Raw genomic sequence first — 16,909 nt, forward strand, 5'->3', positions numbered from 1 at the left:
CTTTCTGCAAATCTTTGAAAAGGAAGGATGAAAATCATAAGAGAAACAGATTCCACCACTATAACTCGTGTATTAGGATATTTCTCCACTCTCAACAGTTAAATTTAAATATTTAAAAAGCTTGGCTAGCCTCACGCTTTAAATATTTAAATGTAACTGTCTCGAGTGGAGAAATATCATAACACACTTGTTGCAGTGGTAGAATCTTTATATCTCAGTTGACTAGGATAACCTATTTTTCCTTTTGAAGGTCAGTGGTTCTCTCTGTGCATTCCGTCTTCCTCCACCAATAAAAACTGACTGCCAGTATATAGTGCTGATAGTGGTGTTAAACACCAAAAATCAATCAATCAAATATAAGGTAAAATTGCAGAGAATACTTTATTTTAATGGTAGGATAGATGGATGTATTATGGCTTGAAATTATTAAATATGAATAAAAGTGACAGCAACCCAACACTGAAATAAATATAAAGACATCTACAAGGCAATATACAGAATGATAAGACGTTATTCAACCCCAGATAAGGTTTGTGACTTTGGAAAAGCACATGAAAATGTGGCATGGTAAACAGGATTTTTATAAAATCCTACCCCTCCCGCCTTTTTTTTAACCTAAAAAAGTTTGAAAAAATGTACTTAAAAGGACAAACAATAGATTTGGGACAGGAAAAGCACTTTACTCTAAAATGAAGTTTTAAGAAACAATAGGAACACAAAATAAAAAAAACAATTATATTATACTGTATAATGAATGCTTGCAGTTCCTGAAAACAAGCTCAAAGTATTTAGTCTTCTGAACAATTCATGCCATCCTGCACTCTAATACTGGTTGCAGAACTTCATAGAAAATTTCATACAACATTGTCATAAACAGTTTAGGGGACATTATCTTTTGATATACCAAGAAAAAACTATATAGAAAAACATATTTTCGTTTTCGATAAAGTTTTTTCTTATAATGTTTGATCCCTAGGTAGATATTTGTGTAACAAAATGTCCCTTAAACAACAACTGGACAAATGGACAAATATTTTGGTCACTATGAATTTCCCAGTTAGTGACTATATTAGTATACAATCACCTATAGACTTCTTTTTGCCTCTGTTTTTTTAAAGTACATTATGGATTTATTTTTGTAACCATACCTGGTTTGATGTTTGTGTAGAAAAATTGCACCTTTTAAAAAAAGCATCTGGATAAACAGACAAAGAAAATGACCGGTATGAGTTCCCAATCAGTGACTATAAGTATACAACCACCAACAGACTTATTTGTTTGCCTGTTTTTTGTAAAGTACATCATGGATGTTTTTTCTTGTACTCGCCCCTCATTTGATGTTTTTGTAGCAAAATGGTACTTTAAATGACAACATGACAAATGGACAAACAAGATAATCAGTTTTACACTATACGTATATTATCACCAACAAACTTATTTGTGTCCCTGTTTTTTTAAAGTACATCATTGATGTTTTTTCTTCCCTGGTAAATGTTTTTGTAGAAAAATTTCACCTTAAACAGTATCTTGTTAAACAAAAGGACTCGGTATGAGTTTCCAGGGCTTGTATTTCCTATCATGATTTCCTTGATAGGGCGTTTGCTGCTCACAAGGAAGCTATTAAACCAAGAGTTCCAAGTGGTGAAGTTGAAATCATCCCCTCCTAATTTTACGGATGCCATCACAAGCTGGTTGACCGTTATGGAATATCCTTTTCACAGATGATGGCGGATATAATTCAAATGTCGTAATTACAATCCCGTCCCCTTTTCCCCAAATGTGACCTTCAGAATTAGACTTATTACCGGGTTTGTACTAACATGAGCAACACGACAGTTGCCACATGTGGAGCAGGATCTGCTTACCCTTCCGGAGCACCTGAGATCACCTCCAGTTTTTGGTGGGGTTCGTGTTGCTCTGTCTTTGATTTTATGTGTTGAGTTTTGTGTACTATTGTTTGTCTTTTTCTTTTTTGGCCATGGCATTGTCAGTTTATTTTCGACTTATGACTTTGAATGTCCCTTTGGTATCTTTCACCTCTCTTTTCCCAATAAGTGGCTATAAGTATACAATCAGCAACAAACTAATCAAATACATTATAGATGTTTTTTCTTGTAATCATCCCTGGGTTAATGTTGGTGTAGCAAAATTTCTCCTTAAACAACAACTGTACAAATGGACGAACTTGTTGACTTTTGGGTGCCTTTTTAGCTCACCTGGCCCAAAGGGCCAAGTAAGCTTTTCTCATCACTTGGTGTCCGTCTTCGTCGTCATCCGTTGTTGTTGTTAACTTTTTATACGACCGCAAAAATTTTTGCGGTCGTATATTGGTATGACGTTGGCGTCGTTGTCGTCGTCCGCATCGTCCGAAGACACATTGGTTTTCGCACTCTAACTTTAGTTTAAGTGGATGGATCTCTATGAAATTTTACCATAAGGTTCAATACCACAAAAGGAAGGTTGGGATTGATTTTGGGGGTTATGGTACCAACAGTTAAGGAATTAGGGGCCAAAAAGGGGCCAAAAATAAGCATTTTTGTAACTTCCAGACATAACTTGTGTGTTAGTGTATTGATCTCTCTGACATTTTACCACAAGGTTCCATATCACACAGGGAATGCTGGGATTGATTTTGGGGGTAATTGCCTCAAAATATTAGGAATTAGGGGCCAAAAAAGGAGCAAAAAACTAGCATTTTTCTAGTTTCATGACAATAACTTGTGTGTAAGTGTATGGATCTTTCTGAAATTGTACTACAAGGTTCCATATCACAAAGGGAAAGCTGGAATAGAGTTTGGGGGTAATTGCCCAAAACGTTTAGGAATAAGGGGCCAAAAAGGGGCCAAAAATAAGCATTTTTCTAGTTTCCAGACAATAACTTGTGTGTTAGTGTATGGATCTCTCTGACATTGTACCACAAGGTTCCATATCACACAGGGAATGCTGGGATTGATTTTGGGGGTAATTGCCTCAAAATATTAGGAATTAGGGGCCAAAAAAGGGGCAAAAAACAAGCATTTTTCTAGTTTCATGACAATAACTTGTGTGTAAGTGTATGGATCTTTCTAAAATTGTACTACAAGGTTCCATATCACAAAGGGAAAGCTGGGTTTGAGTTTGGGGGTAATTGCCCTAAAAGTTTAGGAATTTGGGGCCAAAAAGGGGCCAAAAACACATTTTTCTAGTTTCCAGACAATAACTTGTGTTCAAGCGTATGGATCTCTCTGAAATTGTACTGCAAGGTACCATACCACAAAGGGAAGGCTGGGATTGAGTTTGGGGATGATGAATCATAAGGGGGTTCAAAAAATTAGGGGGGGATTTTTTTTTTTTCCTTTTTTTTTTCTTTTAAAATTTTCCATTTTAAGTTGGTTATTTCTGATTTATATTTAAAAGCAAATAATAATGATATGGTAGGAGATGCACACCAAACAGGATGTGTAAATTATTATGTAATAAGTATTGTGCAATAGCAAGAAATTTTCAACTGCACAGTATTGCACAATAACAAGAAATCTTCAATTGCACAGTACTGCGCAATAGCAAGAAATCTTCAATTGCACAGTATTGCGCAATAGCAAGAAATTTCCAATAGCACAATATTGCGCAATAGCAAGAAATTGTCAATTGTACAGTATTGCGCAATAGCAAGAAATATTCAATTGCACAGTATTGTGCAAAAAAAGATACTTCGTATAAATTGCTTATTTCTTGACCGATTTCAATGGGGTTTTTTGGCCCCGTTTTTAAATTGGTCCACATTGAGGTCTAAAGGGTCCAACATTAAACTTTGTTTGATTTCATCAAAAATTGAATTATTCGGGTTCTTTGATATGCTGAATCTAACCGTGTATTTAGATTCTTAATTTTTGGTTCCGTTTTCAAATTGGTCTACATTAAGGTCCAGAGGGTCCAAAATTAAACTTAGTTTGATTTTAACAAAAATTGAATTCTTAGGGTTCTTTGATATGCTGAATCTAAACATGTATTTAGATTTTTGATTATGGGCCCAGTTTTCAAGTTGGTCCAAATCGGGGTCCAAAATTAAACTTTGTTTGATTTCAACAAAAATTGAATATATGGGGTTCTTTGATATGCTGAATCTAACCATGTATTTAGATTTTTGATTTTTGGGCCCCGTTATCAACTTTGTTCACATTGAGGTCAAAAGGGTCAAAAATTAAACTTTGTTTGATTTCATCAAAAATTGAATTCTTGGGGTTCTTTGGTGTGCTCAATCTAACCATGTATTTAAGATTTTGGATATTGGACCATAATAGGTGAATGTCCAATTTAAAATTTTTAAGTTCTTAGACCACATTCATTCTGTGTCAGAAACCTATGCTGTGTCAAATATTTAATCACAATCCAAATTCAGAGCTGTATCAAGCTTGAATGTTGTGTCCATACTTGCCCCAACTGTTCAGGGTTCGACCCCTGCGGTCGTATCAAGCTGCGCCCTGCGGAGCATTTTATTACATTTTGAACTTCTTCTAGAGAACCACTGAATGAAATGAAACCAAACATGGCATGAATGTTCCTTATGAGGTGCTGACCAAGTGTTGTTACTTTGAAGTCGATCCATCATCCAAGATGGGCGCCAGGGGGGACTTAGTTTAACATAGGACCTATGATGGGAAATACATACAAATGTCTTCTTTTAGAGAACCACTAAATGGAATGAAACCAAATATGGCATGAATGCTCCTTATGAGGTGGTGACCAAGTGTTACTTTGAAGCCGAACCATCATCCAAGATGGCCGCCAGCTGGGGACTTAGTTTAACATAGGACCCTATGGGAAATACATACAAATGTCTTCTTTTAGAGAACCACTGAATGGAATGAAACCAAATATGGCATGAATGATCCTTATGAGGTGGTGACCAAGTATTGTTACTTTGAAGTCGATCCATCATCCAAGATGGCTGCCAGCGGGTGACTTAGTTTAACATAGGACCCTATGGGAAATACATACAAATGTCTTCTTTTAGTGAACCACTGAATGGAATGAAATCAAACATGGCCTGAATGTTCCTTTTGAGGTACTTACCAAATGTTGTTACTTTGAAGCCCATCCATCATCCAAGATGGCCGCCAGCGGGGGACTTAGTTTAACATAGGACCCTATGGGAAATACATACAGATGTCTTCTTTTAGAGAACCAGTGAATGGAATGAAACCAAACATTGCATGAATGTTCCTTATGAGATGCTGACCAAGAGTTGTTACTTTACAGTCTGTCCATCATCTAAGCTGGCTGCCAGCGGGGGACTTAGTTTAACATAGGACCCTATGGGAAATACATACAAGATGTCTTCTTTTAGAGAACAACTGAATGGAATGAAACAAAACATGGCATGAATGTTCCTTATGAGGTGCTGACCAAGTGTTGTTACTTTGCAGTCGGTCCATCATCCAAGATGGCCGCCAGCGGATGACTTAGTTTAACATAGGACCCTTAGTCATAATGGGAAATACATACAAATGTCTTCTTTTAGAGAACCACTGAATGGAATGAAACCAAATATGGCATGAATGTTCCTTATGAGGTGCTGACCAAGTCTTGTTACTTTGCAGCCGATCCATTTTCCAAGATGGCCGCCATTGTGTGACTTAGTTTAACATAGGACCCTATGGGAAATACATACAAATGTCTTCTTTTAGAGAACAACTGAATGGAATGAAACCAAACATGGCATGAATGTTCCTTATGAGGTGCTGACCAAGTTTTACTTCTTTGTTGCTAATTTACTGTTCAAGATGGCCACCAGGATATTTTATTAAATAACGGGACCAATATTTAACCAAATTTGGCCTCAATCATTATTTGGGTATCTGTTATGATTTTTATCTCTCTTTACATGATATCTAAAACCAAAGTAGGGTCAGGTGAGCATCACAGCCTCTAGTTTGGTTTTGTTAAAGTATACTATAGGATTGATGTTTTCCTTGAAATTTTGATGTTTGTGTAGCAAAATGGTATCTTAATTAAACAACAACTGGTCAAACAGATAAAACAAGATGCCAATCTGTGAGTTTCCCAATAAGTGACTTTAAGTATATTCACCTGATAATAAAATTTGCTGAGTGAAAAACAGTACTGAACTTTTAATTCTTCTTTAAAAGTGAATATGTCTTACAATATAAATCTTAGAACATAGAATTACTGTTTATAGAAATCAAGAATAATTTTAGTGTTCTGTACCGTTTTAAAAGTGAATCTCACAGTCCCAAGGATCTTTTATCATAACACCAAGTACTAATTTATATTAACATATTATAGTAGGCGATAATATACATGTGCCCTTGATATTTAACTTTTTATCCTTGTCTTACTTAGTACTGTAGTTCTTGTCGCATTTAATTTCAACCTACTTCTGGCTAATGTCTTTGTGTCTGTCATATGTTGTCCATCCTTATTTTTATACGACCGCAAAAAAATTTTTGTGGTATTATATTGGTATGATGTTGGCGTCGTCGATGTCCGAAGACACATTAGTTTTTGCACTCTAACTTTAGTTTAAGTGAATGGATCTCAATGAAATTTTACCATAAGGTTCAATACCACAAAAGAAAGGTGGGGATTGATTTTGGGGGTTATGGTACCCACAGTTAAGGAATTAGGGGCCAAAAATAAGCATTTTTGTAACTTCCAGACATAACTTGTGTGTAAGTGTATGGATCTCTCTGACATTGTACCACAAGGTTCCATATCACAAAGGGAATGCTGGAATTGATTTTGGGGGTAATTGCCAAAATCCTTATGAGGTGGTGACCAAGTGTTGTTACTTTGAAGCCGAACCATCATCCAAGATGGCCGCCAGCGGGGGACTTAGTTTAACATAGGACCCTATGGGAAATACATAACAAATGTCTTCTTTTAGAGAACCACTGAATGGAATGAAACCAAATATGGCATAAATGATCCTTATGAGGTGGTGACCAAGTATTGTTACTTTGAAGTCGATCCATTATCCAAGATGGCTGCCAGCAGGTGACTTAGTTTAACATAGGACCCTATGGGAAATACATACAAATGTCTTCTTTTAGAGAACCACTGAATGGAATGAAATCAAACATGGCCTGAATGTTCCTTTTGAGGTACTTACCAAGTGTTGTTACTTTGAAGCCCATCCATCATCCAAGATGGCCGCCAGCGGGGGACTTAGTTTAACATAGGACCCTATGGGAAATACATACAGATGTCTTCTTTTAGAGAACCAGTGAATGGAATGAAACCAAACATTGCATGAATGTTCCTTATGAGATGCTGACCAAGAGTTGTTACTTTACAGTCTGTCCATCATCCAAGCTGGCTGCCAGCGGGGGACTTAGTTTAACATAGGACCCTATGGGAAATACATACAAGATGTCTTTTAGAGAACAACTGAATGGAATGAAACAAAACATGGCATGAATGTTCCTTATGAGGTGCTGACCAAGTGTTGTTACTTTGCAGTTGGTCCATCATCCAAGATGGCCGCCAGCGGATGACTTAGTTTAACATAGGACCCTTAGTCATAATGGGAAATACATACAAATGTCTTCTTTTAGAGAACCACTGAATGGAATGAAACCAAATATGGCATGAATGTTCCTTATGAGGTGCTGACCAAGTCTTGTTACTTTGCAGCCGATCCATTTTCCAAGATGGCCGCCATTGTGTGACTTAGTTTATCATAGGACCCTATGGGAATGAATACAAATGTCTTCTTTTAGAGAACAACTGAATGGAATGAAACCAAACATGGCATGAATGTTCCTTATGAGGTGCTGACCAAGTTTTACTTCTTTGTTGCTAATTTACTGTTCAAGATGGCCACCAGGATATTTTATTAAATAACGGGACCAATATTAAACCAAATTTGGCCTCAATCATTATTTGGGTATCTGTTATGATTTTTATCTCTCTTTACATGATATCTAAAACCAAAGTAGGGTCAGGTGAGCATCACAGCCTCTAGTTTGGTTTTGTTAAAGTATACTATAGGATTGATGTTTTCCTTGAAATTTTGATGTTTGTGTAGCAAAATGGTATCTTAATTAAACAACAACTGGTCAAACAGATAAAACAAGATGCCAATCTGTGAGTTTCCCAATAAGTGACTTTAAGTATATTCACCTGATAATAAAATTTGCTGAGTGAAAAACAGTACTGAACTTTTAATTCTTCTTTAAAAGTGAATATGTCTAACAATATAAATCTTAGAACATAGAACTACTGTTTATAGAAATCAAGAATAGTTTTAGTGTTCTGTACCGTTTTAAAAGTGAATCTCACAGTCCCAAGGATCTTTTATCATAACACCAAGTACTAATTTATATTAACATATTATAGTAGGCGATAATATACATGTGCCCTTGATATTTAACTTTTTATTCTTGTCTTACTTAGTACTGTAGTTCTTGTCGCATTTAATTTCAACCTACTTCTGGCTAATGTCTTTGTGTCTGTCATATGTTGTCCATCCTTATTTTTATACGACCGCAAAAAAATTTTTGTGGTATTATATTGGTATGATGTTGGCGTCGTCGATGTCCGAAGACACATTAGCTTTTGCACTCTAACTTTAGTTTAAGTGAATGGATCTCAATGAAATTTTACCATAAGGTTCAATACCACAAAAGAAAGGTGGGGATTGATTTTGGGGGTTATGGTACCCACAGTTAAGGAATTAGGGGCCAAAAATAAGCATTTTTGTAACTTCCAGACATAACTTGTGTGTAAGTGTATGGATCTCTCTGACATTGTACCACAAGGTTCCATATCACAAAGGGAATGCTTGAATTGATTTTGGGGGTAATTGCCAAAATCCTTATGAGGTGGTGACCAAGTGTTGTTACTTTGAAGCCGAACCATCATCCAAGATGGCCGCCAGCGGGGGACTTAGTTTAACATAGGACCCTATGGGAAATACATAACAAATGTCTTCTTTTAGAGAACCACTGAATGGAATGAAACCAAATATGGCATAAATGATCCTTATGAGGTGGTGACCAAGTATTGTTACTTTGAAGTCGATCCATCATCCAAGATGGCTGCCAGCGGGTGACTTAGTTTAACATAGGACCCTATGGGAAATACATACAAATGTCTTCTTTTAGAGAACCACTGAATGGAATGAAATCAAACATGGCCTGAATGTTCCTTTTGAGGTACTTACCAAGTGTTGTTACTTTGAAGCCCATCCATCATCCAAGATGGCCGCCAGCGGGGGACTTAGTTTAACATAGGACCCTATGGGAAATACATACAGATGTCTTCTTTTAGAGAACCAGTGAATGGAATGAAACCAAACATTGCATGAATGTTCCTTATGAGATGCTGACCAAGAGTTGTTACTTTACAGTCTGTCCATCATCCAAGCTGGCTGCCAGCGGGGGACTTAGTTTAACATAGGACCCTATGGGAAATACATACAAGATGTCTTTTAGAGAACAACTGAATGGAATGAAACAAAACATGGCATGAATGTTCCTTATGAGGTGCTGACCAAGTGTTGTTACTTTGCAGTTGGTCCATCATCCAAGATGGCCGCCAGCGGATGACTTAGTTTAACATAGGACCCTTAGTCATAATGGGAAATACATACAAATGTCTTCTTTTAGAGAACCACTGAATGGAATGAAACCAAATATGGCATGAATGTTCCTTATGAGGTGCTGACCAAGTCTTGTTACTTTGCAGCCGATCCATTTTCCAAGATGGCCGCCATTGTGTGACTTAGTTTATCATAGGACCCTATGGGAATGAATACAAATGTCTTCTTTTAGAGAACAACTGAATGGAATGAAACCAAACATGGCATGAATGTTCCTTATGAGGTACTGACCAAGTTTTACTTCTTTGTTGCTAATTTACTGTTCAAGATGGCCACCAGGATATTTTATTAAATAACGGGACCAATATTAAACCAAATTTGGCCTCAATCATTATTTGGGTATCTGTTATGATTTTTATCTCTCTTTACATGATATCTAAAACCAAAGTAGGGTCAGGTGAGCATCACAGCCTCTAGTTTGGTTTTGTTAAAGTATACTATAGGATTGATGTTTTCCTTGAAATTTTGATGTTTGTGTAGCAAAATGGTATCTTAATTAAACAACAACTGGTCAAACAGATAAAACAAGATGCCAATCTGTGAGTTTCCCAATAAGTGACTTTAAGTATATTCACCTGATAATAAAATTTGCTGAGTGAAAAACAGTACTGAACTTTTAATTCTTCTTTAAAAGTGAATATGTCTAACAATATAAATCTTAGAACATAGAACTACTGTTTATAGAAATCAAGAATAGTTTTAGTGTTCTGTACCGTTTTAAAAGTGAATCTCACAGTCCCAAGGATCTTTTATCATAACACCAAGTACTAATTTATATTAACATATTATAGTAGGCGATAATATACATGTGCCCTTGATATTTAACTTTTAATCCTTGTCTTACTTAGTACTGTAGTTCTTGTCGCATTTAATTTCAACCTACTTCTGGCTAATGTCTTTTTGTCTGTCATATGTTGTCCATCCTTATTTTTATACGACCGCAAAAAAAATTTTGTGGTCGTATATTGGTATGACGTTGGCGTCGTCGATGTCCGAAGACACGTTAGTTTTCGCACTCTAACTTTAGTTTAAGTGAAAGGATCTCAATGAAATTTTACCATAAGGTTCAATACCACAAAAGAAAGGTGGGGATTGATTTTGGGGGTTATGGTACCCACAGTTAAGGAATTAGGGGCCAAAAATAAGCATTTTTGTAACTTCCAGACATAACTTGTGTGTAAGTGTATGGATCTCTCTGACATTGTATCACAAGGTTCCATATCACAAAGGGAATGCTTGGATTGATATTGGGGGTAATTGCCTCCAAATTTTAGGAATAAGGGGCCAAAAAGGGGCAAAAAACAAGCATTTTTCTAGTTTCATGACAATAACTTGTGTGTAAGTGTATGGATCTCTCTGACATTGTATCACAAGGTTCCATATCACATAGGGAATGCTGGGATTGATATTGGGGGTAATTGCCTCCAAATTTTAGGAATTAGGGGCCAAAAAGGGGCAAAAAACAAGCATTTTTCTAGTTTCATGACAATAACTTGTGTGTAAGTTTATGGATCTTTATTAAATTGTACTACAAGGTTCCATATCACAAAGGGAAAGCTGGAATTGAGTTTGGGGGTAATTGACCAAAAAGTGAGAAGAAGGGGCCAAAAAGGGGCTAAAAATAAGCATTTTTCTAGTTTCCAGACAATAACTTGTGTTCAAGTGTATGGATCTCTCTGAAATTGTACTGCAAGGTACCATACCACAAAGGGAAGGCTGGGATTGATTTTGGGGGTGATGAATCATAAGGGGGTTCAAAATATTTTGGGGGGGGGGATTTTTTTTTCCTTTTTTTTCTTTAAAATTTTCCATTTTAAATTGGTTATTTCTGATTTATATATAAAAGCAAATAATAATGATATGGTTTGAATAGGTAAATTGAAAGTTTTTAAGTTCTTAGACCACTTTCATTCTGTGTCAGAAACCTATGCTGTGTCAAATATTTAATTACAATCCAAATTCAGTGCTGTATCAAGCTTGAATGTTGTGTCCATACTTGCCCCGACTGTTCAGGGTTCGACCTCTGCTGTCGTATCAAGCTGCGCCCCAGCGGAGCATTTTATTATTATTTTATTTGTTCCTTGAAACAATTTGCAAATCTGAACCATACTTGGCGGCAATGATGAATAACAAATCTATTTAGTGTATACTTGGAGCCTCTAATTTGTTTTGAAAGAGGGACGAAAGATACCAGAGGGGCAGTCAAACTCATAGATCGAAAACAAACTGACAACGCCATGGCCAAAAATAAAAAGACAAACAGACAAATAATAGTACAGATGACACAACATAGAAAAACAAAGATTAAGCAACACGAACCCCACCAAAAACTGGGGTGATCTCAGGTACTCCGGAAAGGTAAGCAGATCCTGCTCCACAGAGCAACAAAATTTTTTTTTTTTAATTGCTGATCTGAACCAAATTTGGCAGAAATGATGTATAAAAAATCTATTTTGTGTATACTTGGAGCCTCTAATTTGTTTTGAAGTGTAGAGCAACAAAAAAAAAATTAAAACATTTGCCGATCTGAACCAAATTTGGCAGAAATGATGTATAAAAAATCTCTGGTGTATACTTGGAGCCTCTAGTAATTGTTCTGAAGTGAGGAGCAAAAAAAAATATATGTGCCAATTTAAACAAAACTTGGCAGAAATGATGTATAAAAAATCTCTTTGCTGTATACTCCTAGGAGCCTCTAGAATGTTCTGAAGTGCAGAGCAAAAAATAAAGAACAATTTGGAAATCAGAACCAAATTTGGCAGAAATAATGTATAAAAAATCTCTTTGAGGAATACTTGGAGCCTCTAGTTTGTTCTGAAGTATGAAGCAGAAAAAAAACCCCAGTATCCATATAATATGATATTATTTATTTTCTGAAAGGCCAAATGTTATATTATAAACTTCCTTTCTTTACATGAAAGGTAAATTATTCTTTGTATTATAACATGTACACTGATAATCAAAAGTAACATAATACTTCATTGACAAGAATCGAAGGAATATTTTATTCTGTAATATTACTCATTTTGATTTTTCAATTTTACTCATTTTCAAGCAAGCATTTGTAGCTCAGGTAACTAAAGTGTTTTCATTTTTCATTTCAAAATTTGATAGTGCCACATGATACTGATATCAGCCGCTTTGCAGCAAAAATAGGTAGATAAATACGATACTTATTATTTTTTAATGCATATTATACAGAAAAATGATATTTGGAAACAACATCCTTTTCATACAGAAGAAAAGAAGAATAATTAAACTTCTCTGTCAAATAGGCATCTGGTAAAATGTAAAAAGTGATTAGAAAATTTATGTATTTTACAAGTAAAAATGTGTTACCTTCCACAGCTTAGTTTATAGCTATATATATAGAACTGTGTAGTAGTTCTCATCCAATATATTGCAGTTAACATGAAAATTAATTTGTAAAAACTAAGATATTTTTCTCATTTATAGATAGCAATGACCCATATGAGCATGTCTAGTATTAAAGTCATCCATCCATTGATCACAATTTATTTTAATTTTCTCATTTTCATAATCTCTTTTGAAAGTACATAGTATAATGATACAAAACTAGTCAGAATTAATGATTCAAATTTCCTTTATAAAAAAAATTTGTTAACCAATGTGTGTAACATGTAATCAATTCTGTTCTAATTGTTGCATAATTTTTTTGAAAACCTTATTGCAACACACTTTGTTCTAGTGAAACATCTGGGCCTACGGTCATACAACTTTACTCAGTACTCGGAGTACAAATTTTGTGCTGGAAACACCTAATTAAGTATGTTGATTGGTTGATTTCTGAGACTGAGTAAGGTAATTGTACTCAAAAGTTTTATGATAGCAAGGCCTGGATTCAAGTGACTTTACCTTATATTTTTTTACAGTAATTTTTTTTTTAAGTATGTGAAAAAATGAATTTGGTATCCGGCAACAAAAATGATTGACAGATTATAAATTTTTTTAATGTAATAGGCACTACTAGATAATGAATTAATATTTGTTTTCTTTATTTCAGATTTGTTCAAATGGAAACACATGAATCACCATCATGTCAACGATTTTGGTGAGTACTAAAATTATGAATTTCTATCATACCAATGATTTTGGTGAGTATGTTCTCTAATTGTGAATTACCATCATACTAATGATTTTGATGAATACTCAATTATAAATCACCATCAAATCAATGAGTTTAGTGAGTACACAAATTATGAATTACCATCAATATCATAACAGTGACTGGTGAGTACTCAAAGCATGAATCACCAACAAAATAATTACTCTGGCGAGAACTGAAATCATACAATGGCTTATGTAAGTACTCAAATTATGAATTATCATCATACTATGGTTTTGGTGAGTATTCACATCATTTTCACCAACATTTAAAAGTGAATTTAGTGAATACTCAAATTCTCAATCATGTGCATGAGTACTCTAATTATGAATTACAATCATACAATGGATTCTTGAGTACTCAAATTATGAATAACCATCATAAAATGGCTTTCATGTGTGTAAAATGAGATTGGATCTGGAGAAACAGACTATTTCAAAAGAAAGATTTGATGTCAGTCATTTTTAGTATTTCTGTTTTTCATATTTATCTTTTCTGTTGGTCATTTATTTATCTTGGTATCTTTTCAAGTACAGAACACATAGAAAAAGGTCAGCACATGTTACCCTTGTCTGTCCTTCCTTCCTTTTTGATGCCTGAAATCTGAAATCAATCAGTTGAACAGTCTTATAGTAAAAGGGGTCTCGGTGGCCGAGTGGTGTAAGTAGTTCATCTACTGTTTCACCACTAGCCTGTCAACGCTGAGGTTTTGAGTTTGAACCCTGCATGTGTCAAGTGTCTACAAATTCAATCTTGATTGACGAGGATTGTCAGTTTTCTGGCCAAAGGTCAGTGGATCTCTCCTAGCTTTCTAGCTTCCTCCACCAATGAAAACAACGGCCACAATATAGAAATTGTTGCTGAAAGTGGCATTAAACACCAAGTATCAATCAAATACTAAGACAGGATCTTGTGCAGTACACAGAGGAAATGTGTAAAGAATTACAATACATTTGAAAACCAAAGAATTATTTAGTATATTTCAAACTGTCAACTGATTTTATAATCCACAAAAATACCAGATGCAATGATTGAACAGTATAATTATTTATAAAATTTATCAGTGATTTGGTTGAGCCAAAAGAAAGATATGTATTGTAAACCTGAAACATTTTTTATCTGCATATGCCTAGTTTTTTTTACACTGATGAAATATGCAAATGGAATGGTTTTAACAGATTTCCACTTAAAAGAATCTTTTGAACCCCTCACTACCTATAAAAAGGTAACTAACTACCCATAAGTTGACTTTTCATGCAGACAACTTTATGTTGATCCAAACACTGTATAGATTTTTGCATAATCAAGGCCAGATATAAAAATTTGGATTGTTTGATGTCACCTATGTAGCCACCTAAAAAGCAGCCTATCGAAAAATTTTATGACACAAATAGGTTCCAATTTTTTTTAAACGTTGTTTTAACGTCGTTTTCTTGTCTAAAACATGTAAGTTATGTTGTCCAAAAAAATATAAAATCCCTACCTACCTACCCAACGCTATGAGACAGAGGAAGGCAACATGAAACAAAGAAATTTTTAACGGTGGCCTTAATAGGGATCAGACCCCTGATAAATGTGTGAATTTTAAGGTTTTAGGTGAACGACTAATAAAAGTATTCAAGGAGATATGAAATTTCCCAGAGACTTGTAGAGAAAAATTGTGGAAACCACGAAATCAAAAATTATTATAAGATACGTTTGTCATTGTAGGTTTCACCTTAAAACAAATGAATAAAGTTATTAATTGAAATATATTGAATTTTTTACCAGGTAAATTTGCATTTACAGTGATCATTCAGTACATTTAAAAGACAAATAAAAAAACACTTGTCATTTTTTTTTCATATAAGACCCAATCTGTTGAAGAAAATCTGTTACTGACACAGTATCTTGCTGTTTCTGAACCTATGTTTAAAACTTCTTACTGTATGTTTAAGGATTGATAATTTTTAAAGGATTGACGATTTTGCTTCAATGTTAGGTTGGAAATCAGTATTAGAAATTTTTTCGTAAATGCTAATTGTTTCTTAATTTTGAATTTCAGAAAAAAGCTAAAAATCAGATTTCAAGTAAAAAGACATTACTTATTGATAAAAATGTTTTATTTTCACATTATACATGTAGTGTCTTAGTCTTGTTTTTGTCTTTTGAATATTCAAGATAAATTTTTAACAAATTTTAAAAAAATAAATGTAAATCTGGCCATAATATTTTTCATTTTCAAAGGACAAACATCAAGTGATGTTGCTTAATTATTTTATTAAACAATTTTAATTTTCAATAATATTGACATTTTTTTATTTTATTTTCAAAGGGAGAATAAAAAAAATTAGAGCCTAGTTAATTCACAGTTTGAATTGACATTAATATAGTATAAATAAAGGTGTGCGAAGTTTTTGTTGGCAAACTTCTGTAATTTTCGCATCAGTCTTTACTTAGTTTAGAAAGTATTCAGAATGTTTTCAAGTTGTCGATTTTTTCCACAAAGTGATTATGACCATGCTCATATGGAGGAAATGTATTATGGCGCTGGGAATGAATATTATAATCCAAATTACTCATCCTGTATGTATGGTAAGTTGTTCAATATCTTATTATATTTCTGCAAAGCCCTGAGTCATCACAATTTTATTTGCTCTGTAAACGATTTTTCTACAATTTAATGGGTTAATTTCATTGGATTTTTTTTTTGGGGGGGGGGGGGGGGAGGGGGGTGTTGTAAATTTTCAAGTAGTACAGAAATGTAGAGATCTAGATCTAAAATTAAATTGGCATGTGAGCAACTTTTCAATATCTATAACAATTGTTTAAATAAGTCCAGGTAAAATTCAAGTAGAACTGAAAAGTTGCAAGAAAAGGGGTAGTTTTCGTAAAGGGCTTTGTTTGTGACGTTAATATGGATCTTTATGAAATTGTACTACAAGGTTCCATATCACAAAGGGAAAGCTGGGTTTGAGTTTGGGGGTAATTGCCCCAAACATTTAGGAATTTGGGGTCAAAAAGGGGCCAAAAAACAAGCATTTTTCTAGTTTCCAGACAATAACTTGTGTTCAAGTGTATGGATCTCTCTGAAATTATACTGCAAGGTACCATACCACAAAGGGAAGGCTGGGATTGAGTTTGGGGATGATGAATCATTAGGGGGTTCAAAATATTTGGGGGGAGGGTAATTTTTTTCC

The 16,909-nt window shown here is 34.6% G+C and overlaps 1 protein-coding gene across 5 annotated transcripts in view; it reads left to right on the forward strand.

Moving 5' to 3' along the window:
* The window catches only part of LOC127720077 (zinc finger protein rotund-like), a 180,253-nt gene that overhangs the window by 113,530 nt on the left and 49,814 nt on the right, over nt 1–16,909 (forward strand). For all 5 annotated transcript variants that reach the window (XM_052226477.1, XM_052226478.1, XM_052226475.1 and 2 more), the window contains one exon: nt 13,629–13,676. In XM_052226477.1, the coding sequence (XP_052082437.1) occupies nt 13,629–13,676 (48 nt within the window). The remainder of the gene's footprint in view (nt 1–13,628; nt 13,677–16,909) is intronic.

This window comes from Mytilus californianus, unplaced genomic scaffold (assembly GCF_021869535.1).
Source record: "Mytilus californianus isolate M0D057914Y unplaced genomic scaffold, xbMytCali1.0.p SCAF_11, whole genome shotgun sequence".
Lineage (NCBI taxonomy): Eukaryota > Metazoa > Mollusca > Bivalvia > Mytilida > Mytilidae > Mytilus > Mytilus californianus.